This window comes from Podarcis gaigeae (assembly GCF_964106915.1).
Source record: "Podarcis gaigeae genome assembly, chromosome: 3".
Taxonomy (NCBI): Eukaryota; Metazoa; Chordata; class Lepidosauria; order Squamata; family Lacertidae; genus Podarcis; species Podarcis gaigeae.
This window is the reverse complement of record NC_139680.1, coordinates 1,115,796-1,141,880: the sequence shown is the minus strand read 5'-3', so window position 1 is coordinate 1,141,880 and position 26,085 is coordinate 1,115,796. Positions and strand designations below refer to the sequence as shown.

The following is a 26,085-nucleotide window of genomic DNA, read 5'->3' as shown; positions in this document are numbered from 1 at the left end:
GCCATAAGAAAGTAAACTGAATTTATACGTGTTTATTGTTTGTATTTTTTATAATGTCTTTTTTCTTTTTTGTTTGTTATTGTGTTTGGTTGGTGTGTTAAAAAATTGTGGAAACTTCAATAAAAAATTATTTTTTTAAAAAAAAAGAGAGTTCTGCTGTCTAAACTTTCCTGATACAGTACTTTTGAGAGGCAGACCCACATAGAGTATGTTACACTTGGTCAGTTTGAATTGACCAGGGCAGGGGTCGGCAAGCTTTACCTTGCCTGGGCCAGTTCACTCCAGCGGAGATCCCTCCACGGGCCGGATTGCTCATGTTCCCGTGATTTCCGGCATCTGCGCATGTGCAGATGCGAGTTCCAGCGCCACAGAAGCGAGCCCCCGGACCGCGCTGTGCCGGTTTAGCGCAGCGTGTGGGGACTCACTGAGAGGGCAGCTCAGTTCGTGGGCCAGTTAAAACAACCCCATGGGCTGTTTGTGGCCCATGGGCCTTAGGTTGCCTACCCCTGGACCAGGGCATCTGTGGTAGTGATCAAATCTGCTTTAACAAGCCAAAGTTCTGCTTGCTACAGTTGCCATGTGAGGATCTGGCACCAAGGACAGGCCCACAAGGATTCCTAAGCTGTGGACCTTATCTATCCCTCCTCCCTATTCAGCTGTCCTGTCTTGCCAAAGTTAAGCTTCCATTTTATTAGCTCACATCCAGTCCATTATTGCACTCAAAACACCACTTCAAAACATCCAGAGTTTCCTCAATATGAAATTAAAAAGAGAGAAAGTTGGCTATCATCCACATATTGCTGAAAACTAATTCCCAAAGCTACTCCCTGTAGTTTTAAGATTTTAAGAAGCATAACAGAATCATAGAATTGTAGAGCTGAAAGGAATCCCGAAGGTCATCACTTCCAATCCCTTGCACTGCAGAAATTACAGCTGAACGTTCAGATGGCCATCCAACCTCTGCTTCAACACCTCCAACGAAGGAGAGGCCATCACATTCCAAAGTAGTCTGTTCAACTGTTAAACAGCTCTTACTGTCAGGAAGCTCTCCCTAATGTTGAGTCGGAATATCTTTTCTTGTAACCTGAATCCATTGGTTTGGGTCCTACGGAGAAAACAAGCTTGCTCCATCTTCCATGTGACTGACCTTTAGATCAGGCTTCCTCAAACTCGGCTCTCCAGATGTTTTTGGCCTACAACTCATATGATCCCTAGCTAGCAGGACCAGTGGTCAGGGATGATGGGAATTGTAGTCTCAAAACATCTGGAGGGCCGAGTTTGAGGAAGCCTGCATTAGATATTGGAAGATGGCTTTCATGTCACCTCTTAGCCTTCTCTTCTCTGGGCTAAATATGCCCAACTCTCCCAACTGAGTCCGATCCTCATAAGGCTTGGTTTCCAGACCCTTGGCCATCATGGTCTAACTCCTCTGTGCACATTCCAGCTTGTCCACGTTGTTCTTAAGCAGTGGTGCCCTGAACTGGACACAGGACTCCAGGTGGAATTACAGTGGTACCTCAGGTTAAGTACTTAATTCGTCCGTACTTAACCTGAAACTGTTCTTAACCTGAAGCACCATTTTAACTAATGGGGCCTCCCGCTGCCGCCGCACCGCCAGAGCCCGATTTCTGTTCTCATCCTGAAGCAAAGTTCTTAACCTGAAGCACTATTTCTGGGTTAGCGGAGTCTGTAACCTGAAGCGTATGTAACCTGAAGCGTATGTTATCTGAGGTACCACTGTATAGGGGTGGTACTATGACTCCCCTTGAGCTGGACACAGTGCTTATGTTGATGCAGCCCAGAAAAACATTGTTGATTTGTGCTATGTCTGCCGGGTGTCGGTAACCTGGGCCAGTTCTTTGGTTACCTCTCCACCAACTGCAACATTGTCCTGGTAGCCCACAAATGGCAATGATGAGAGGATATATGAAGCCTGTGGTATCTTGTGACTCTCTTGGCCAGAGAAGCTGTAGTCATTCAGTCGATGAAATAGCTCAGGATGGGAAGCACCACTACTGAGGGTCTGAAAGATCATGGTGTCACCATTTAATGTTCCCGTGTGGTTCAGTTATTGGTATATTTCTTATGTAAGTCAATTGGTGTTTTAAGTACTGTAGCTTCTATATGTCTCAAGAGATTTGACCCTCTTAATCTATTATTGTTCCAATTGAATCAATCCTTTCAATTTTTCCCTAATAATGTTCTCTTCTGAATCGAGGGGTGTGTGTGTGTAATTTCTTGCCTGTGTGTTCTCTCTTTTAGTAGATGCAAAGCATTATGTTGGATGAAATCAAGTTGCCTCATTTCTTGCAAGTTTCATAAATCACTTTGAAGAGTCAAAAATTTGTTTGCTTGAGAAGTAACCTTCGAACTGATTTCAAAAACTACTAGGCATCCACCTTCTCTCGGAATCTGCTCTATCGCTTCCAAATAGCATTGCATTAACATAGATTTCTCCCCCTAAATGGCAGCTGCAGAGGCTACAGTGAGGGAGAATGGTGTCTGTGTTCCTTAGCCCTCCTGCCATGGTTCAGTATCTGAGGCTGATGAAAAGGGAAAAGCAGAAATTGCTATTCTGCTTACAGATCAAAGCAGAAAAGCAACAACTGGGTTCTGCTAAATCAGCCACATATGAGAACACCTTGGTTTAGGATTGTAGAATCGTAGAGGTCACGGACTGCAGTTTCTTAGATCACGGACTGCAGTTTCTTGAAGATGGACTTCTGGCAAGCGATGGGCTGCACCTCACAACGTTTGGGAGGAATGTTTTTGCAAAAAATCTCAGAAACCTCATCAGGAGGGCTTTAAACTGACTAATGTGGGGGAGGGAGACAGTGCTCCTGAAGGTAGGAGTCTATCAATTGATGAAGATGATCATCCAAATGTCATAGACCAAATGGAGCAAACAGCACGCAGACCTAGTGGTGGGAGGAAAAAATCCTTAAATAAGAGACATGGGGGAATGATTAATGGACTTCAATGTCTGTACACTAATGCGCAAAGCATGGGAAATAAACAAGATGAGCTTGAGCTCTTGGTACAGCAAACTAAATAGGCATCACTATTTAGCAAACATAATAGGCATCACTGAAACCTGGTGGGATAAGTCCCACGATTGGAATGTAATAATGGAGGGATACAATCTATTTCAGAGAAACAGACCAGACAAGAAAGGAGGAGGAGTGGCGTTATACAGTATGCCAGGGATGCATATACCTGTGAAGAGATCCAAGATTTAGAACCTCAAAGCCAAAGTGAGAGCATTTGGGTCAAAATTAAGGGAGAGAAGAATAACAGGGACCTCATTGTGGGAGTTTACTATAGATCCCCAAGCCAAACAGAGGACATAGATGATGCCTTCCTGGAACAGATGGCCAAGCATGCAAAAGGAAGGGAGATAGTAGTAATGGGGGACTTCAATTACCCGGATATTTGTTGGATGTCAAACTCAGCCAAGAGCATAAGGTCAAACAGATTCCTCACTGGCCTTGCAGACAACTTCATTGTCCAGAAAGTGGGAGAAGCAACAAGAGGTTGCTTCTCCCACTCAATTTCTAGGACTCAATTTCTTGACTTTAAGAAAGCCGACTTCATAAAACTTAGGGAAGTGCTGGGTGAGATCCCATGGGCAGTAATACTAAAAGGAAAGGGAGTTCAAGATGGCTGGGAGTTTGTTAAGAGGGAGATAGTAAAAGCACAACTTCAGGCAATACCAATGAGACGGAAACATGGAAGGTGCCTAAAGAAGCCAGGGTGGCTATCTAAAGAACTTTTAACTGAGTTAAGATTAAAAAAGGATGTGTACAAAAAATGGAAAAGGGGGGAAACCACCAAAGAGGAATTCAAACAAATAGCCAGCACGTGTAGACACAAAGTCAGAAAAGCTAAAGCACAGAATGAACTCAGGCTTGCTAGAGAGGTTAAAAGCAACAAAAAAAGGCTTTTATGGGTATGTTCGTAGCAAAAGGAAGAACAAAGAAACAGTGGGGTCACTCAGAGGAGAAGATGGTGAAATGCAAACAGGGGACACAGAAAGGGCTGAACTCCTCAATGCCTTCTTTGCCTCAGTCTTCTCCGATAAAGAAAACAATGGCCGACCTGAAGAATTTGGAGCAAATGATTCAGCAGGGGAAACACAGCCCAGAATAACTAAGGAGATAGTACAAGAATACTTGGCTAGTCTAGATGTATTCAAGTCTCCAGGGCCAGATGAACTGCATCCAAGAGTATTAAAAGAACTGGCAGATGTGATCTCAGAACCACTGGCAGTCATCTTTGAGAATTCCTGGAGAACAGGCGAAGTCCCGGCAGACTGGAGGAGGGCAAATGTTGTCCCTATTTTCAAAAAGGGGAAAAGAGAGGACCCAAATAATTACCGCCCAGTCAGTCTGACATCAATACCAGAGAAGATTCTGGAGCAGATCATTAAGCAAACAGTCTGTGAGCACCTAGAAAGGAATACTGTGATCACCAATAGTCAGCATGGATTTCTGAAAAATACGTCATGTCAGACGAACCTGATCTCGTTTTTTGACAGAATTACAAGCCTGGTAGATGAAGGCAACGCAGTGGATGTAGCCTACCTTGATTTCATCAAGGCATTTGACAAGGTGCCCCATGATATTCTTGTAAAGAAGCTGGTAAAATGCGGTCTTGACTATGCTACCACTCAGTGGATTTGTAACTGGCTGACTGACCGAACCCAAAGGGTCTCATCAATGGTTCCTGTTCATCCTGCAGAAGAGTGACTAGTGGGGTGCCACAGGGTTCTGTCTTGGGTCCAGTCTTATTCAACATCTTTATCTTTTTTTTTTTTTAATAATATTTATTAAAGATTTTCAAATATAACAGAAAAAGAAAAAACATCCAAATTTAAAATCTTATTTTCATTGGCATCTTTCCAGGACCTCCCCTCCCCTCCCCCTCTTGTATTCCAATTCTTTCAAATAAGTTCAGCAAATTCTTACCCCAAGTTTTAAACTTATTATCATTAACCCAATTTAAAAATATTTTCCCATCCCCTAAAATCGACCTGTTCCCTTCCATGAGTTCCCCTCTTTAATATGCAATACAGATTAGAATAAAGAAAATTAAAAAAAAGAATAAGATATAATTTAACACCCTTTGGATTCCAAATTTCCCTCCCCCCTTTCCCGGTTGCATTCCCAATGTCCATCAATATCTAATGTCGTCCTGGAGCTCCCACATCTAAACCATAGTCCTTCACCAAACCACTTTGCCATCTTTTTAATAGTCTTTGCCGTCTTTTGATCATCTTTAGTTTCGAATGTCCAATCTTGGAAGGAGTCTGTCTCAGAAAGGCCCATTTTTTCCATCCAGATCTTTGTATTTAAGAGTAAAAACTCCAATTTTATTTCTTTAGACCTTTCAAATCTGGATGTCCCAAATGTTCCCACTTCCACCTTTGTCCAGTTCTTGTTATTCTTGTTGTTCTTGTTCTTCTCTCTCCTCCTTTTCTTTTTCCCTGCTCTCCTGCACAAATGTTCTAATTCCAAAAGCTTCTAATTCCTCTGCAGAGGCTTTGTTATTCAGGAACAAAACATTACGTCAAGTCCCTTCCATTCTTCAATAGATAAATCTATTGTCTCCTTTAGTGTGTAGACCTCTGTAGACAAAATAGTGTTCCATTTCTGCAGTTTCCCAGGAGATAAAAAGTCCTATTTCAAATTCCATACCAGCAGTACTTGTAGTGTCCCACAGCTCCTCTAGAGGGATTGTAGTAACTCAGTTTCCTTCCAGATCACACCCACCAGTCAAAGTAACTTGTTATTCCTTATTTTAAACAATTTGTATCCAATTTGTAACAAATGTAACCGACAAAGTCCTCATAACAAAGTTCTCTTTTTGTTCTTCCGCTTTGACAGCTCCTTTGACAGCTGTCAAAACCTCTATTTCTCCTCTCCCGGCGCTCTCACCGATCGCTCCCGGGGTTCCGGGGGGGGTGTTGCGTTTTAATTCACGTCCCATTTTTCTCCTCCAGCCCAGTCTTATAATTTTCCTTCGCGAAATTAATAACTTTGACAAAATAAGGTTACGCTCGATCTTAGTTGTCAAATCCTTTGCTTTAACTCCTCTACAACAGGGGGGAGGCTGACTTCCTTTTTGCACCTCCCCCGCTCGCTCCAAATTTTTAAAAATTTCCCCCCCTTTTTAATCCAAGTTCCAATAACTCACGGGTTCTTTTGAGTCCAAATTTTCAATGGAAGAAGTCAGCGCTCTCCGTCGAATGGCATGCGGCTTCGCTCGGCAGGGGAAGCGGAGGACTCAAAGCACCCCCCCCTGTCACCCGCTCCGTAGCCTTTAAAAAGGCTCCTTCGCGGGTTGGGGGGGCGCAAAAGGTGCCAGCCGAGTCACCATGTCCATGGGTTTCAGCGCCCATGGTTTTTAAGGGTCCCCGCGTCGCCGGCGCGGTAGGACCCAGCCCCTGCCAGGCAGGCTCCCTCCGGAGCTCGGAGGGAGTCCGCCATTCGGCGATGGCGCCAACCCGGAAGTCCTATTCAACATCTTTATCAACAACTTCAAGAAGGACACTGACAAACTGGAACGTGTCCAGAGGAGGGCAACCAAAATGGTCAAAGGCCTGGAAACGATGCCTTATGAGGAACGGCTAAGGGAGCTGGGCATGTTTAGCCTGGAGAAGAGGAGGTTAAGGGGTGATATGATAGCCATGTTCAAATATATAAAAGGATGTCACATAGAGGAGGGAGAAAGGTTGTTTTCTGCTGCTCCAGAGAAGCGGACACGGAGCAATGGATCCAAACTACAAGAAAAAAGATTCCACTTAAACATTAGGAAGAACTTCCTGACAGTAAGAGCTGTTCGACAGTGGAATTTGCTGCCAAGGAGTGTGGTGGAGTCTCCTTCTTTGGAGGCCTTTAAGCAGAGGCTTGACAACCATATGTCAGGAGTGCTCTGATGGTGTTTCCTGCTTGGCAGGGGGTTGGACTCGATAGCCCTAGTGGTCTCTTCCAACTCTATGATTCTAGGTGGGAGGGATCCCAAGGATCATTGTTGGTGGTCTGTGGACCCCAAGGGGTTTGTGGCACCATTCACATAACAAAAACTACCATAGAGATGGCAAAGTTTTCTAAAGTATTTAGCTAATTGGGAACCACTGATTTAGTTCAACCCCCTGCAATGCAGGAATCTCGACTAAAGTTGGATGGCCATCCCTAACAGATGGCCATCTAACTTCTGCTTAAAAACCTCCAAGAAAGGAGAGTCCACAATCTCCCAAGAGAGTCTGTTCCACTGTCTAACAGCTCTTACCATGCGAAAGTTCTTCATGATGTTTAGCTGAAATCTTCTTTCTTGGAGCTTGAAGCCATTGGTTCCAGTCATACCCTTTAGAGCAGGAGAAAACAAGTGTTCTGCATCTTCCATGTGAAAGCCCCTGAGATAAATCAAGATGGCTATCATATCTCCTCCCAGTCTCTTATTCTGCAGGTTAAACATACCCAACTCACTCAACCATTCCTCATGAGACTTGGTGTCCAGACCCTTGATCATCTTGGTTGTCCTCCTTAACCAAGGATAGTTGAAGTCATGTTGTTGCTGGACCTTCTCCTTTTCCTGTATCCAATTCCTCCCTCACCTGGGACACGGGTGGTGCTGTGGCCTAAACCACCAAGCCTCTTGGGCTTGCTAATCAAAAGGTGGGCAGTTTGAATCCGCTCGATGGAATGAGTTCCTGTTGCTCTGTCCCGGCTTCTGCCAACCTAGCAGTTCGAAAGTGCACCAGTGCAAGTAGATAAATAGATATCGCTGCAGTGGGAAGGTAAACAGTGTTTCTATGCACTCTGGTTTCTGTCATAGTGTATTGTGCCAGAAGTGGTTTAGTTCTGCTGGCCACATGACCCGGAAAGCCGTCTGTGGACAAACGCCGGCTCCCTTAGTCACCTTTGACTGGACTTAACCGTCCAGGGGTCCTTTACGTTTACTTTACCTCACCTTCAAAATAAGGCGTTTATAGATTGTAGCTCAGAGACATTGATTCATTAAGTTATTTATGCTAACCCTTGAAAAGAAATATAGTTGCAATATTTATTCTTGTTCCAAGTTGTTCTTTTGTGTTTTAATCTCCGCCTTTTACTGTTTTTCATCATTCCACAATTGGTCCCATTCTCCATTTAAGGAAAGATTTCCAGTTTCCAGGCTGCATCATATACCCAGTAAAAATCCCATTCCCCACACCTTGTCAATTCAGCATCTTTATCGGTGGTATAGAATTCTGTATAGTTTGTTGTCAGACGTGTCAGCTGAAGGGGGTGTACTTTGGTTTTGCTTAGCAGGAGCTGAGTGACACCCTGCCCTTGCTGCATTATTCATGGTCCAATGTTGTTCTGTTGCAGATGGCTGAGAGCTAGGAAGAACCATTCCAGAGCAGAATGACTCACATTCCCACAGCCATGAATGGTAAGGAGCTCTTGTGTAGGGTATCCTCTCAGGAGGAAGATCTTTTGTCTTTCTCGTATATTACAGTATTATTGAATAAGTCTAAGATTGATATGCCTCAGAATTTTGGTAAATTTTCTGAAGACTATCTACTTTTGCCTACAGAATTTTGTTCTGTGTGTTTTCCATGATCCTTCTGCCGGAGCTTATAGAGGGCACCATGAGCTGCCTGAAGCAGCTGCTAATTTTACTGTATTTTAAGGCTTGAAACATCCCCTGTGAACAGTGTGACAGCCTTCGGAGCTCTTCAGCTGTGAGTGGCAAGCTGTGTCCTTGGTTATCAGGCCATGTGACATAAATGGTACCTCCCCACCCCCCAAAAAAGGTTATGAAAGGCTTGTAGACGTTCTGTAGCTTAAGGTAATAAGTGTAGTCTCAGAAAAACATGTGCAAAGCAATCCTGTTCACGTTTACAAAAAATTAAGCCCGACTGTGTTCAGTGAGAAACCTTGTAAGTAGGGAAATTGTTAATGTTTAATATTTTATTGTGTTTTTATATATGCTGGAAGCCGTCCAGAGTGGCTGGGACAACCCAGTCTGATGGGTGGGGTACAAATATAATAAGAATAAGAGTAATACGTTTAGGAATACAGTCTTAAAATCAATTTTTTAAAGACATAATATTTCATGATAAATGCTTTTCACATCATTTAAATTGCTCATCTAAAAGCATTTATTTTGAATACAGATTTGATATTTACATATTAGTTTACCATCCTTTTGATTTTGTTTGTAGAAGGAAAGAAAATAGTTTTACAGCCACTGAATTTGCTGTGGAAGTCCAGTAAGAACCAAAAATGGAATTTCAGGATAAGTTCATTAAACCCTTGAAGCTGGTAAAATAAAATTATTTCACTGTTGCAGATATTTAGAACAGAGAAGTTAAGATAGGCTTGAGGATAAGTAAAAAAAATGCTACCTCATGCAAATGTTTTCCTACATGTGAGCAGTGTAAAATATTCTGCTAGCTGCAAGGCTGCATTTACTGCATGAAGTATTAAAGCATGCAATTTGTTTCTCTAAATAACTCAGACGTTTGTGAAACATTCTCATGTTTTTCCATGCATACTTAATCTCTTCACACTGAGCATTACCACTTTTGAAGCTTGCATAATTGGCTGTCTTTATTTTATGATTGAATAAAACACTTTTAAATAATGATTTAGGAAGTTTTAATACTTTTTTTAATACTTAAAAGGGACTTGCAACTAGATATTAACTCAACCTGTGTAAAAGTGAAAACAAAAAAAATTCCTTCCAGTAGCACCTTAAAGACCAACTAAGTTAGTTCTTGGTATGAGCTTTCGTGTGCATGCACACTTCTTCAGATACACTGAAGTGTATCTTCAGTGATGAGTCTACAGAGTGATCTTGTATGAGGTTAAATCCTTGATCTCCCAGCCTAAGGATAGCCAACAGGACATCCTCAGGATGTTGGACCAAAACTCCCATCAGCCTCCATTAACATGGTCAGTATGTCAGGCATGATGGTTGTTGAAGTCCAGCAATGCCCATGGGGCACCGTCTTGGCTACCTCTGGTCTTGCACAATGCTCTCTCTTCTGCCCAAGGGGTCATTTTCACTGGAGAGGCCAGGCGCTGAACCTTGGGTGGGTGGAGAGCCCCTGAGCCTTGGCTGCTGCTTCTGTACTGAACATGGGTTCACCGTAAACACCAGTTGAGACACACAGGAGGAAATGACTGAAATTTGTTATTAGATTATGTTGGGCCATTCTAACTCACAGAGGCATTGTCACTTCCTGAACTAGGGTTGGTTCCTTTTTTCCTGCCAGTGTGTCTTTAACGGTTGCATAATCAGCAGAAATTCAACAGAAAGCTTTCTTGGGCTTAAAGTCACGATGGCAGGGAAGTCTGTCTTTCTGATGTATTCCTGATGTAAAGGCACAAGGACCATGACAGAAAAAGGGGGTGACCCTATCCTATCCCTTTGGTGAAGGAAAAAGAGAGCAACTGATACAGAATGGCCAGAGTACTTTTCTCCTAGAATATGGTGATTGAGCAGCTGATATGAACAGTAGAAGCTTGCTCAAAATCTCAAAATCTTACGCTTCTTCCCCTACTCAGCCATTTCATTTGAAGTAGTCCTTCCTGAAGTGAAGCTTTGGTCTAGCAGATGTGGCCTTAAGGATGTGTCAGGCTGGTACTAAATTAGAGATAATTGCAGCATTAATTAGTTTGATCAGTCTTAGAATTGGAAGGGACTTTAGAGATGATCTAATTCAATCCAGTGCAGGATGCAACTACAGCATCCCTGACTGTTGGCTGTCCAGCCTCTTCTTAAATACTCACAGTGAAAGGGAGTTGACTACTTCCCAAGGCACTCTGTTCTACTGTCCAGCAGCTCTTTATCTTAGGAAGTTTCTCATAATTTGCTGCTGAAATTGGCTTTTCTGCAACTTCCACCCATTGGTTGTTGTCCTGGCTTCTGGAGCAACAGAGAGCATGAACTGCAACACTTCAGAAATTTAAAAAGCTCTGTGATAATGTCACTGTATTTTTTTCACTGCCTGCTAAAAACATTATTGATTAGACATGTCTACCCAGATGCTCAGAAAGCCAAGGCAATTTTAATCTGTTTTAGTATTTTAACTTCTGTACATCTTAAAGTAGGTTTGTACATTTTTCTTTATTTTGCTGTTTCATCTTTGTGTAAACCATAAATAGATGTGGCTCTTAACCTTGTAGGGTATGCAGCATTCCAGCCACACAGAAGTCAGAGCTTTCTGCATCTCTCCCTCTAGGCAAGCTACAGGTGCAACCACAGTTCAGCATGAACATGGATCAGGGCCCACGAGAGAAGTGGCCTGTGGAGAGTCCTGGAGGCTGGGAGAAGGAGGGGCTCCATTTGGCCTCCAGGCTGGGAGCTCCCACCTTCAATCTGGGAACAAGGCTTCTGTTGATGCAGTCTAAGGTGGCAGTGGCTTTTAAAGAACAGCCACCCACTGCTAGTTTATGTTCAGATTATTTTTTTAAAAAAATAAAAGACTAAAAAATTGTGCACACAGTAAATCAGATCTTCAAAAAATAATGTTTATTGTTAATATTATCTTAAGCAATGAAGATGTCAGCACCATTTTAGAAGCATTCTTCCTTCTCACACAGATATGAAAGGAAGGTCTCTTCTAAGATGATGACTGCTCTGACACATATGTTGCATCACCAAAAGCTAAAGTCAGTATGCTTCTTGTGACAGAAATGCTGCCACAGCTTAAATGCAAGTTTAATCAATACAGTGGTACCTAGGTTTTTGAACGTAATCTGTTCTGGAAGAGCTTTAGACTTCCAAAACAATTGAAAACTGAGGTGCAAAGGACGGGCTACCAATTCAATAAAGACAATTGTAAAATAACAGATAGACACCGTGGAAGCCATTCGACTTCCAAGGTGCATTCGAAAATGGAAGCATTTACTTCTGGGTTTTCGGCGTTCGAAAAACAAAACATTTGGCAATGGAGATGTCCAAAAACCAAGGTACCACTGTAAATTTTAATAGCCTAAGGCTTCAATCCTAATCCCATCTACCTGGGAGTAAATTGAATTCACTAGGATTTACTGCTGAGTACACATGGTTAGGATTGTGCTTTTATAATCATAGAATCTTAGGGGGTTGGAAGGTATCCCAAGCGTCATCTGGTCCATGGGTAGGCAAGCTGAGGCCTGGGGGCCGAATCTGGCCCAATCGCCTTCTCAATCCGGCCTGTGGACGGTCTGGGAATCAGTGTTTTTACATGAGTAGAATGTGTCCTTTTATTTAAAATGCATCTCTGGGTTATTTGTAGGGCATAGGAATTGGTTCATTTTTTTTCTTTAAAAATATAGTCCGGCCCCGCACAAGATCTGAGGGACAGTGGACCGGCCCCATGCTGAAAAAGTTTGCTGACACTTGATCTAGCCCAACCCCCTGCAATGCAGGAATCTCGGCTAAAGCATCCATGATAGATGGCCATCCAACCTCTGCTTAAAATCCTCCAAGGAAGGAGAGTCCACACCCTCTCGTGGGAGTCTCTTCCACTGTAGAACAGCTCTTACTGTCAGAAAGTTTTTCCAAATGTTTAGTCGGAATCTCCTTTCTTGTAACTTGAAGCCATTGCCTCAAGTCCTATCCTCCAGAGCAGGAGAAAGCAAGCATGCTTATACATTTCAATCACGTTACAGCCCGATTTATAAGGTCATGAGCTGGTAGCTAGTGCCTATTTGGAATGGTAGGATTGGGCAAGAAATAAATAAAATACTGAAACACTTCTTCTTCTAAATTCATGATCTTGAGAAAGAGAGAGAGAGGAGAAAAAGGAGAAGAAAATGAGATAAGAGTAACTGTCTTCCAAAAATCATTTGAATGGTAGGGATTTTTAGGATGGTGTTTGAGTATACATAGATCATACATAAATAATGTTTAACTGAAAGTCAACAATGGTGAAAGCATGCCCGCTAATGCTGTAAAGTCCATATAATTGTGTTAAAGCTGGAAAAAACCTTGAGAGAATAACAGTCAGCAAATAATTGCGCATCTAGGGAACAAGATACCATGAATCATAAAAGCATTCCTGCCAAACTGGTGAGGGTAAAGTGTGTTAAAAACTCATGAGCTTAATATTATCACTTAGGAAATAAAGGTTCGTTTTCCCCCAGTTGACTATACCCATTTAAATCTACTTTTTAAAAAAGCATTCCCTTTTGCTTTCAGGAGGCTCAAACATTTGGGCCATCACCTCGGAAGAGAGAATGAAGTATGACAAGCAGTTTGACAGCCTTAAACCAGTTGGGGGATATGTCACAGGTTGGTGTGCGCTTCTGCAGTGAATTGCCTTCCTCATTATAATCTGAAGATTTAAATCATGAATTTGCTCTCGGTTGAAAATTGGCATAAAATGCCTCTTGAAGGAAGCAAGGGGTTCCTCCAGATTGATAGCATTTACAAGTACAGGACGGCCACACCTTACATGGGGACTCTGTTCCAAGAGTTCAGTGTATACAAAAAGGTGCATATTCAAGCCGCCTCCTTAGAACTTGGTCTTCTACCATCAGCTGGTGCCCGGAGTGAACCTCACTCCACAAGTTCCCCACCTTGCTTGGGGTAGGCCTATTCAGTGCATGGGCTCTGAGATGCTCTCATGAGAACTTGCAGGACTGCCCAAGTTCCCGTGAACGAGCATCTCCAGGCATCTGGAGCCAATGTGCTGAGAGGGCCTTGCCTGTATACCTGAAGGAGCATCTCCACCCCCATTGTTCAGCCCGGACACTGAGATCCAGCGCCGAGGGCCTTCTGGCGGTTCCCTCACTATGGGAAGCAAAGTTATAGGGAACCAGGCAGAGGGCCTTCTCGGTAGTGGCACCTGCCCTGTGGAACGCCCTCCCTTCAGATGTGAAGGAAATAAGCAGCTATCCTATCTTTAAAAGACATCTGAAGGCAGCCCTGTTTAGGGAAGTTTTTTTAATTTAATGTTGTATTATTTTTAACACTTGATTGGGAGCCGCCCAGAGTAGCTGGGGAAACTCAGCCAGATGGGCAGGGTTTAAATAATTTATTATTATTATTATTATTATTATTATTATTATTATTATTAGCTTTTCACCTTAGTTTAAAGAGGTAAAGAGTCTAGTCTGGTCAGAAGGGAGTTGGTGTTTGGAAGTAGGCCTGGCTCTGGGTGGTGGTGTGTCTCTATCCTCAGATGCATACCCTTCATTCCCCATGTTCTTCCAGTCAACCCAATCCTCTCCACCATTCTTTCAAGGAAGGGTGGTATACAAATAATGAGCAGATAACTCAAGGAATGTGGAGAATTGGCCCCTGTATGCTACCTGGAGAGACCGTTCATATTGCTTCTCTGCCTGGGGAGTACAGTAGGGAAGGTTTGCCTCATTTGGCAGGCAATTAAACCTAAAATTGGAGAATCATGACAGCCTTTTATTGATTTTTGGAAAATTGTATGTAAGATTGCTTCTGTTTTGTGATTTATGTGTTTGATTAGAAAGTACTAATTTTTATTAGCTTTATGCATTTTCACTTGTTTTAGTCTGGACTTTATATAAAATTGGATATGCTTAGATTGTATTCATATTTTTGTAAAATTGTGTATGTTTATTTTACTTGCTTGCACTGTGTGTGTGTGTGGGGGGGGGGTATAGGGGTATATGGGGCAAGGCGCTTCAGCCCCCTCCATAGTTTGAAGCAGGGGGCCCAAGCATCTCACCTATCAATCACAGCTCTGGCACTCATTGGCTAAAACTACTGATAGGCAGGAGTCTGGCTCCTTCCCCAGAAGTCACTTAGAAGGGTGCGTGCACATTTTGCTTCATAGCTTTTCTTCTAGGAAATATATATATATATAATATATATATATATAATATAATATATATGCAGGTTTTGGTGTCCTCGGGTGTCTTCCCGTGTAAAAGTTGGGGTGTCTAGGCGACGTTTCGACGAGGTCTCACTCGTCATCTTCAGGCTGGTGCTTTCGGCTTCTTGTTACTGGAACAGAGCGGGATCTCAATGTTTGAGTTCCTATAAATACTGTAGAGGGGGTGTGGTGTCTAGCCTCCAATGTTCTGGGCAGAGAGGAAGTTCCCAGGCTAGTGTGCCTTTTCTTCTTTTGTTCCTTAATTACTTGAGAGATACCTTGAGTGATTTCTTGAGTGATATCCTGAGTACCACTTAGGTGGGTCATTAGGTGTGGATTAGTTGCTAAAGTCTTTGTGTCTTGACCTCTTGAACTTTGTGAAGAGTTTTCCTGAGAACATGGCTGTTTTGCACTTAGTTGTGCTTTGGCTTGGCTTCGTGTATAGGGGCGAGCTGTGGTTTTGTGGCTTGTGTCAGCCAGATCTGTGTAGGGATTGCAGGGGGGTGCAGCATCCGGAGGTGCCACCATGGATTGGCTACTGGATGGTGTCAGTAATTCATCTGTGGAGAGGGTCTGGGTTTGGGTCTGGTGTGGTTGATTGGTGGCACCTCCGGATGCTGCACCCCCTCTACAGTATTTATAGGAACTCAAACATTGAGATCCCGCTCTGTTCCAGTAACAAGAAGCCGAAAGCACCAGCCTGAAGATGACGAGTGAGACCTCGTCGAAACGTCGCCTAGACACCCCAACTTTTACACGGGAAGACACCCGAGGACACCAAAACCTGCATATTATATAAATATATATATAATATATATATATAATATATATATAATATAAAAGCTCAGAGTCTGCTTTCCCTTCTCAGGGACATAGTGTCCATGGGCCAATGTTGGTGACCATGATCAAGGATATTGTTGGTTCCTATGTTCACCACTTAGATATAGATACCAGTAGCCCTCATCGTTCCCTCTGGGTCTTCACGGGGCCCTAATGGCAGTAGCCGTCACTTTGGAAGCAGATGAGCAAAGGGAATCTGGTATTTCAGCAGGCTGAAGTGGAGCTGTGCTATGTGCCTGCTGGAATAGGTGTTTACAAATACATATATCCAATTAATAATGGCTCTTTCTCATTGTTAAAATTTTCATTGATTGATTTGTGAGTCAGAACATTAAATCCACTCAGTAATTTTGCATTTGCGATGTCAAATAGTTGAAGCACTTTGATAACTTTTAAAAACATGGTCCAGTATATTAATGAGTCATTTAAGGAAAAAATCACCAATGGAAAGTTGAGAATTGTATTAATGATGATGACTCACCTTGTCCCATTTTTTCTTTCTATATAGGTGATCAAGCACGTACCTTTTTTTTACAGTCGGGTCTGCCGTCTCCAGTCTTGGCTGAAATATGGTAATACATACATACATGCATGCATGCAGATACGTTTAATATTGTTATATTGATAGCACAAACGTCTATATCTTTACTGAATGTGTTTAATGAGGATTATATAATGATAATAATGATAGTTTATTGCTTATACCCCACCCATCTGGCCAGGGTTCCCCAGCCACTCTGTGCAACTCCCAACAGAATATTAAAAACACAATAAAACATCAAGAATAAAAAACTTCCCTAATTCATGAAATATTAAAAGCTTCCCTAAACAGAGCTGCCTTCAGATGTCTTCTAAAACTCAGATAGCTGTTTATTTCCTTGACTTCTGATGGGAGAGCGTTCTACAGGGCGGCTGCCCTCTGCCTGGTTCCCTGCAACTTAGCTTCTCACAGTGAGGGAACCTCCAGAAGGCCCTCAGAGCTGGACCACAGTGTCTCAGCAGAACGTTGGGGTTGGAGATACGCTTTTTAAGGTATACTGGGCCAAGGTGGTTTAAGGCTTTAAAGGTCAGCACTAACACTCTGAATTGTGCTTGGAAATGTACTGGGAGCCAATATAGGTCTTTCAGGACCAGTGTTATATGGTCTTGGTGGCCACTCCCAGTCACCAGTCTAGCTGCCGCATTCTGGATTAGTTGTAGTTTCCGGGTCACCTTCAAAGGTAGAGCACATTGCAGTAGTCCAAGCGGGAGATAACCAGAGCATGCACCACTCTGGCGAGACAGTCTGCGGGCAGGTAGGGTCTCAGCCTGCATACTAGGTGGAGCTGGTAGACAGCTGCCTTGGACACAGAATTGACCTGCGTCTCCATGGACAGCTGTGAGTCCAAAATGACTCCCAGGCTGCGCACCTGGTCCTTCAGGGGCACAGTTACCCCATTCAGGACCAGGGAGTCCTCCACACCAGCCCGCCCCCTGTCCCCCCAAAACAGTACTTCTGTCTTGTCAGGATTCAACCTCAATCTGTTAGCCACCATCCATCCTCCAACCGCCTCCAGGCTAGTTCTGATTTAAAAGAGAGGTAGAGCTAGGTATCATGCGCATACTGATGAACACCCAGCCCAAATCCCCTGATGATCTCTCCTAGCAGCTTCATATAGATGTTAAAAAGCATGGGGGAGAGGACGGAACCCGGAGGCTCCCCACAAGTGAGAGCCCAGGGGTCCGACAGGGGTCCGAACACTCATCCCCCCATACCACTTTCTGGACACAGCCCAGGAGGGAGGAGCAGAACCACTGTATAACAGTGCCACCAGCTCCTCTAGATAGCCCAGAAGGATGTGATGGTTGATGGTATCAAAGGCCACTGAGAGATCCAGCAGAACTAGGTAATAGCTTTCACCTTTGTTGCTAGCCCACCAGATATCATCGACCAGCGCGACCAAGGTAGCTTCAGTCCCATGGTGAGGCCTGAATCCCGACTGGAAGGGATACAAATGGTCTGCATCCTCCAGGTGTGCTTGGAGTTGTTCAGCAACCACCCGCTCAATCACCTTGCCCAAGAATGGAAGATTTGAGACCGGGCAATAGTTGGCCATATTGGGCGGGTCTCCCGTTCCAGCCCTGCTCCCATGGTAGAGTCTACCTCTTTCTGAATCTGAGCAACTTTATCTGCAAAACCTTTGGAAAATCATTGCAGGAGATCTTGGGGTCCTTACCAGACCCCAGTGGCGAAGGTGGTTCCCTTAGATTGCGAACCACCTGAAAGAGTCCCCTGCTGCTATTTTCTGCATATGCAACAGAGGTGGTGAAGAATGTCTTCTTCGCCGTCACTATTGCCACTTGGTAGGCTTGATGTTGAGCTCTAACCCATGTCCGGTCCGATTCAGAATGAGTTTCCCGCCATCAGTGCTCTAGCTGTCTCAGCGATTGCTTCATCGCCCTCAACTCTAGGGGAAACAATGGGGCTGTCTGGGCTCCATGCTATCAGAGAGGGCGCTTCGGAGCCAGACAGTTGATAGTCCTGGTTAACTCCACATTCCAGCAGGTCATCAGGGAATCAGCTGAAAGGCCATCAACATGGGTTAGAACATCCCCTACCACTTTCTGGAAACCATTTGGATCCTTTAAGTGACAGGGGCGGACCATCCGAATCGATCCCACCTCCCTGCAGAGGGGAAGGGTCCAGTTGCACCACACTCCTGTTGCAGTGAGGACTGGACCACTGGCTGTGGTGAAGACTTCAGGGCCTGCTTCCTTGCAAGGCCTTTACCCACTGACCTAGGGGGTGAGGCCCAGGCCCTCACACTTCCAGCTTTAAAGAGACTCCTGCTGCAATGAGGACTGTAGGGCCCAGTGGGTAGGGCTGGACTCACTGGAACAAACTCTTGGGGGAGGGCCTGCAGTGGGGGTGGGGGTAGTGTTCCACTATTGCTTCCCTGCTGCAAGTATCTAATGTGTTTTAAAATGTTCTTAAGCTGTCTGTGACATTTTAAGTTTTTGCTTTGGCTTTGTTTTTGCTCTGTGGGGGTAGGATAAATGTTTAGTTGGGGCTGGGGATTAGTTTAATTTTAGTATAATTGTAATTTATTTTTATTATTCAAACCAAATCAAATACCTTTATTGGCATCACAGTATAAAACGTTTCAAATCACGGGGATAATTAAAAGGACAAGGGTGAAGCTGTCAAGGGTTATAGGGTATTAGTATTATTGGTTTGAGTGGTTTCTTGTATTGTTTGCATTTAGTTCTGAAGGGGAAAGGGTCAGTTGCTGCCTTGAAGTGGGCCCCAGCCAACAGAATGGCTGGGGCTGGTTTGATTGAGGGTGGGGGTGGGGGTGGGATGCACTGGGAAATCCGATCTCAGTGATCACAGGCAGGAGGAGGAGTTATGCTAAGACCAGACCACATCATTCCCGAGGAGGCAGGTTTAATCGTTGTTTGAAGGCTATCTCTGCCTCCGGGTCTCGACTGGAAGGATACTGGAATCAACACATGACCTTAAGGTGCTGCTGTGCAATGCCAGGTTGAAGATTCATAAGATCACTGCCATCCATGACTTGATCGTGGATGGAGGACTTGACCTGACATGTGTAAGAGAGACTTGGTTGGATGAAGCAGACGGGCCGGTTCTTGCCGCTGCTTGTCCACCAAGTTTCTCTTACGCACAGCAGCCCAGGTCATATGTCCATTGGGGGGGGGGGTTTTGCAGTCATTTTTAGGATTTTAAAGGATATGATTTGTTCCTATTTTTTTAATTTTAATTTTTTAATTAATTTCTATACCGCCCTATACCTGAAGGTCTTAGGGCGGTTCACATAACATATCAAATACAAGAAATCAAAACAATAACCCAATAACCCCCCCCCCAAAAAAAAAGAGCCAGCATTTTAAAAAGTGTTATAGGATGTAGATCAAGTCAGGCAAAGGCCTGGTTAAAAAGAAACATTTTTGCCTGGCATCTAAAGGTGTATAGTGAAGGTGCCAGGTGAATTGGGGAGAGCATTCCACAGACGGGGAGCTACTGCAGAGAAGGAGGGGACATACAAAGAAGGGCATCAGAAGATGATTTCAGCGTTCCAAGTAGGTTCATGGGGAAAGAGGGGGTCCTTGAAGTATTGCTGTTCTGAGCCGTTTAAGGCCTTATAGGTCAAAACCAGCACTTTGAATTGGGCCTGGAAACTAATTTGTAGCCAGTTCAGTTGGACCAGGATTGGTGTAATATGCTCAAACCGTCTTGCTCCTGTCCCCCCCCCCCCGAATATTGTTATTCTTTACAACTGTCTTATTCTTGTCAGAGAAATGTTGAATGGCATGATCTGTATATCTAAATTTCTGCCCTAGGACAAAAATATTAGGATAGAATAGACTAATGTTTTGGAGCACAAACTGAATTTAATGCATCTGTGGTGCTAGCAGCCTCTGAATGTGCCATGTGCTGTTAACTGAGTTTGGAGTAAAAACACAAAAACTGTAAACAAGCAGCAAGGTTTTCATGCTTCCTGCCATGATGGTTGCATTTTCTGATCCTTGGGTGGTGCATAGTACCATTATTGCCTTAGGTATATGGTCTGCCTTTTTTATTACAGTCATACCCTGGGTTACAGGCGCTTTAGGTTGCGTTTTTTCTGGTTACGGACCCGCCGAAACCCGGAAGTACCGGAATGGGTTACTTCCGGGTTTCCGGGGTCATGCATGCGCAGAAGCGCCGAATCGCAACCCGCATGTGCGCATACACGCCGCTGCGGGTTGCGAACACTGTGGATTGCAAACGTGCATCCCACATGGATCACGTTCACAACCCAAGCTTCCACTGTACTCACTTGCTAGAATATGCAGCATCTATGCTCTTATCACTCTGTTTGCAAAATTCTTTCTGACAACTGGATGAAGCAACAGATTATAATGTTTTTGCTTCTTGGGATTCTGAATAGAAGCAACTGTTGAAGACTTAAACTCTGTCAGCATATGTTAGTTGCATTACTGTTTATTGTGTAAGCATTTTTAAAAATATTTTGGAACTTTTAAACCGCTGTAGGCCACTCTCGGCTCTGTTTCTACTATGAAAGGGTGGAATATAAATCCTAATGTTCTGAGCCAAGTGATTAGAGCTGCTATCCCACTTCTATATAAAGGATGCAGTGGAGGTTTTGAGCATAGAGCAATTCAGGTGATTAATGTCCCTATTCTACTCTTGCCCAATTTCTGTCATTCTCTGCTCTGTTGTAACCTCTCTCCAACCTAGGTGAAGGATAAAATTCGGTAATTCATAGGTTTGCCTCTAGCAACCTTGCTTTCTTTCCAGTAGATGCTGCTCCTGAAGGGTTAACCCAGGGGTGGGGGTGGAAATACTAAGAGCTCTCTGCCAAATAGGAGTAATTGGCAAGGAAAATAGTCTTCTGCTACTGAACTATAGAACGTATACAAATATATAGACATTGTTGTATTGTTGTTTTTAAGGGCACTTTCAGACCTGAACAAGGATGGGAAAATGGATCAGCAAGAGTTTTCTATAGCAATGAAGCTCATCAAACTAAAGCTACAAGGCCAGCCTTTGCCCGTGGTTCTCCCTCCAATGATGAAGCAACCTCCAGCATTCTCTCCCTTGATTTCTGCTCGTTTTGGTAATCATGAATATGAATCAAAGTACAGGTGTTTGGAGAAAGACTGCCCCTCTTAAATTATTATTGATAAATAAATAGCTATGTTCAAATCTGTTATCATTAGACAATAGATCATGATGTTAAAGATATGTACAGAAAATATAGCTAAATATTATCATATATTTTTGTCATAAAAATGAATAATGAGTACTTTTGAGATGATTCTCCTGTGCTCTGATGGCATAATAAGGATGGGCCTCAGAAATAGTGCAGCTAATTCTATTTGCTGGAAAGGGGTTAGGACTTGCATGTTTCAAAGTGCAACCATGCTTGCCATATGGCATGATCCTTTAAAAAGTAGGGTGAGTTTTGAAAGCAGTTTGTGATATGTTGTTGGCACCTGTCTGTCTCGAGAGACAATGGAGTGTGCCTCGGGGGGTGAAGGCAAGCCACTGGAGAATTGCAGTGCCTGCTGTGGCTGCAGAGACTACAGAGCAACTCATCACTGCTGCCTGCTGCATTGTTCTGCTGTTCTAAGTGGGTTTACAAAAAACAACCCTACTTTTTTAAGGCAAACCTTTCAATGTGCTGAAAGTGGATGCCATTGAACAAATTATTCTCTTCCTCTAATCGTACTGTATATTAGACATCTATTGCTTTAAGCAAGTACTTGGAGCATATTGCTTGTTCTTTTTTTCTGAAGCCTGTGGCAACTGGGATGTGTTATTAGGGAGAAAACCTTGGCTGTATAACTGCTCGAATGAAGCAAACTTATCTAAAACTTATCTAAAACTAGTTTTTGTAGCTCAGGATTTCCCAAACTTGGGTTTGCAGCTGTTTTTGGACTACAACTCTCGTTCTCCCTAGCTCGTAGGACCCATGGTCAGAGATGATGGGAGCTGCAGTCCAAAAACAGCTGGAGACACAAGTTTGGGAAACCCTGGTGTAGATCTCTCTAGTAAAAGTGAGTGATGTCTCCCCAATTCCTGGCTGTTCACAGCTATATGGCTATCACTAACAACTTGGTTTCTCTTCTAGGCATGGGCAGTATGCCAAACCTGTCTATTCCAGCATCTGTTCCTACAATGGCACCTTTAGCTCCAATGTCCTCTTTTGCTTCTGTAACGTCCATCCCCCCCCTGATTATTTCTGCTCCTCTGCTGCCTTCCACCAGCACACCTGCATTGCCAAATGGAACAACCAACCTCCTCCAGCCACTACCATACTCTTCAAGTAAGTATCATCATGAGGCATACTTCCAGTCTGGACAATCTGAGTTGGATGTTGGCCAATGTCTTGATTCTGAATGCAAAATCTCCTCCTAGCAAATACTAAACTGATGATTTTTCCACCTTAAATTCCTTCTTCTTGCTACGCTAACCACTTTCCACTGGAAATATTGTATGCATGATGCCCCGCTCCAAATATTTTGTTGTTTTAATGAAAGTTTGGATGGAGAGCAGGATGGAGGTGGTACTCAGCCTTTTCCCTTATACTGTTTTCCTACTCAAGGTCACTAATCCATGGAAGCTATTTCCTTGTTCGTGGGGAAAAGAGGAGGAGATTAGTTTTGAGGGGACAAACCTCAGGAAGGGAGATGGTTAAGCACCCCCTTACCTCCCAAGTCCTCCTGCTCAGCCTCTGAGGCTCACTGTTATGGTAGGAACGTTACACAACTTGGTGCTGCCTGTAGAGAATGTATTGAAGAAAATGAAAAAATAGAATTGGGCTATAAATTAGCATAAATTATTAGGGTGTTGTAGTCAGACTAGTTCTCAAAGCTCGTCAAGTTTGTGGTATGGAGTCAATTTTTTATTCTTTTGCTTTTTTTTCCATTAGTTTTTATTTTTCTTCTTTGTTTGCTCATTTACCCACTTAATTTTTGAGCTTTGCGTTTTGCATTTTGCACTTTGTTTTTTTAAAAAAGTTTTGTTCTATTTTTATTTATCCATTTTTTCCACTCACATAAGCACAGTTTAAAATAATTCTTATGATTTACTTAAGGCTTATTTTTAATTTGGGAAATAGAGTGTGCATAGATCTAATAAGTTAATGTCAGGGGACTGCCATCAGAACGGGGGAGGGAGGCAGGGGGATACAGAGAGCCTCCGGCGCTTCTGAGAAGCAGTTCTGAGAAAGCCCCACCTCCAGTGGACCAGAGGGGGTGGGGAGTAGCTGGGTGAAGGGAGGGCTCAAAGATGCTACGGAGAGCCCAAGTGCCTCACCTAGCCCGGCTGCCCAGGAGGCACACACGACGCTTCCGGCACCCTGCTTGCGCAGAGGGGTGAAACATAGGGAGGGGAGGTGGAGATTAGGGGTGTGTAAGTTCTTATGTTGGGGGAGAAACCGGAAGGGGGCACTCCCGGAATCTGCAAGCAACTAAGACGGACATGAACTTTGGGGCTCTGCACTGTAAATAGTTTGCACCAATAAAACCTGTAAAAGACAGGTCGGAGTCCTGCCTGGTTACTCACGAGCAACCACCACCAGCACCTGACAGTTAAGCTTAGTGTTTGTGTAATTTCTGAATTTGTTAGAAATTCTAGGCATTATATTGTATATTTTAATACAGGGGAGAAATTGAATTTTGGTTTATACAGCCAATTAAACGGATGAATGGAAGAACGTTCATAAAGGGGTCAAAACTGATAATCCAAGAAGCAAAAGCTAATTTTGACATATTTGAGCTCAGTTGGTAAAGCATGAGACTCTTAATTTCAGGGTCATGAGTTCAAGCTCCACCTTGAGCAAAGATTCCTGCTTTGTACGGGGTTGGACTAGATGACCCTTTTGGGGGGGAAATAAAGGGAGGGAAATTCCCCCCCCCCAGGTGCGCTGCGCTAATCCCAAAGCTTGGGGCGTGCGGAGCTCATTGCGCCCCAAGCTTCTGGGTGCCGGCAAGGTCTCCTCTAGCCCTGGGAGAGCTGGGTCTCCAATGGCTAGCGGAGCGCTGCACTAATCCCGAAGCCTGGGGCGTGCTGAGCTCAGTGCGCCCTAGGCTTCTGGGTGCAGGCAAGCTCTCCTCTAGCCCTGGGAGAGCTGGGTCTCCCATGGCTAGCGGATAGCTTCCTGAAGCCTGGAGAGCAAGAGGGGTCAGTGCGCACCAACCTCCCTTGCTCTCCAGGCTTCAGCGAAAGCCTGCATTCGCCCCATAGGACGCACACACATTTCCCCTTCATTTTTGGAGGGGAAAAAGTGCGTCCTATAGGGCGAAAAATATGGTAATGGTATTTGGAATGCATTTGGAATGTGTTTATAAAAAGCATATTGACTTTTTAATAAGTTTATACTCGTTAGAATAATTGTAATACTTTTATACATTTATATATACTTTCAAGTAATTTTCTCTCATTTTGTTTTTTGGTTTTGGTTCATGTTCACTTTTCCTCACTTTTTTACTTTATTTCTCTACTGAAAATTTTCATCCAAATAGTAATAATTTTTAAAGTTTTTGGTATGGAGTCAGGTTGGTGCCCAAGTGATCCATGGAGATACTTTTGCCTTGCATTGTGGACTATGTGCTTTTCTCTTGTTTCAGCTTTGCCTCACTTTAGTTCATACAGTCCCATGATGGGCGGATTTGGTGGTGCCAACATCCAGAAGACACAGTCCCTGATAGATCTTGGCTCTAGTAGGTAGGGATCTTCAGGCAGATTTATGTCTCAATTGCAAGTTTCTGGTTTTTTTTAAGATCTCTTTGGGTGGTCTTTGCAATCTATCTGGTTCCCCACAAAAGTGAGTACTTGGAAAGACAGAAGTCATTTATTCACATAAACTGTTGCTGCACAAAAACATAGGAACAATGTTCCAGTTTGAACATATATTTATATAATACCAGATTTCTTGCAAATGTGATCTTCTTTTCATATTGCAGTTCAAATTCTTCTTCTACTACCTCACTAACTGGGAATTCACCAAAGATTGGATTTTCAGACTGGGCAGTTCCTCAGGCTTCCAGATTAAAATACAGGCAGAAGTTTAATAGCCTTGATAAAGGGATGAGTGGATACCTGTCAGGTTAGTATTACAGTATTATATTTAAGCTTGCAAAGATTAATGAGTGATTCATGAGTTGATTGACAAAAAGATTTCTTCCTGTTCATAATGTAGTATGTTCTAAGGGGGATTTCTTTTTAAAGGAAAGGGATTGCAATTGAAGATTAAGTTTATAATTAATTTAATAATTTTCCTATATAAGAAAATGAAATCTCAGTATAAATGTAATATTTAACTGCACTTGCATGTTTGAAGATTTTTATAAATAAGTGTATCTTTGCAGGTGGTGTAAACAAAATCTGCCCTTATTCCCTTATGGGGGACACAAGAGCCCTTATAGAGTCCTTTGTAGGTTCTCCATCAGTAGGAGAAAATAACAGAGGCCAACCAGAGAAAATTGAGAAGCAAAGCAGCTAGTAAACCTGATCTTTATTAAAACTGTTGCAACAGGGTGCTCCCCTCACACGCAGGAAAGGAGGAGGACCCAGAACCAAGGTGTGCCTGTCCTTATATAGACTTGTAAAATTGCTCACCCTCAAACTCCAGACCACCCCCAGAAACATCATCCATACATCATAGAAGGGGTGTAGCCCAGGACCACCACCCCAATACATCATACCTACATCACAGGGGGTGGTCTAAAACAGAATCCTGAGTGTGTTGTTTATCTCCTGGCTGGCAAGTTACCTGATTGCATTATCTGAGTTTTGGCTACTCTTATGTTATTATACTCCTGCCAACCTAGCAGTTCAAAAGCACGTCAAAGTGCAAGTAAATAAATAGGTACCGTCGGGAAGGTAAACTGCATTTCCGTGC

The 26,085-nt window shown here is 43.4% G+C and overlaps 1 protein-coding gene across 14 annotated transcripts in view; it reads left to right on the top strand.

Annotated features, from left to right (window-relative positions):
• ITSN2 (intersectin 2) overlaps window positions 1-26,085 on the top strand; it is a 92,949-nt gene that overhangs the window by 11,158 nt on the left and 55,706 nt on the right. For all 14 annotated transcript variants that reach the window (XM_083729742.1, XM_083729739.1, XM_083729732.1 and 11 more), the window contains exons 2-8: window positions 8,373-8,436; window positions 13,180-13,272; window positions 16,182-16,245; window positions 21,131-21,294; window positions 22,312-22,506; window positions 24,812-24,908; window positions 25,148-25,290. In XM_083729742.1, coding sequence (XP_083585868.1) covers window positions 8,409-8,436; window positions 13,180-13,272; window positions 16,182-16,245; window positions 21,131-21,294; window positions 22,312-22,506; window positions 24,812-24,908; window positions 25,148-25,290 — 784 coding nt within the window. In that variant the 5' untranslated portion in view covers window positions 8,373-8,408. The remainder of the gene's footprint in view (window positions 1-8,372; window positions 8,437-13,179; window positions 13,273-16,181; window positions 16,246-21,130; window positions 21,295-22,311; window positions 22,507-24,811; window positions 24,909-25,147; window positions 25,291-26,085) is intronic.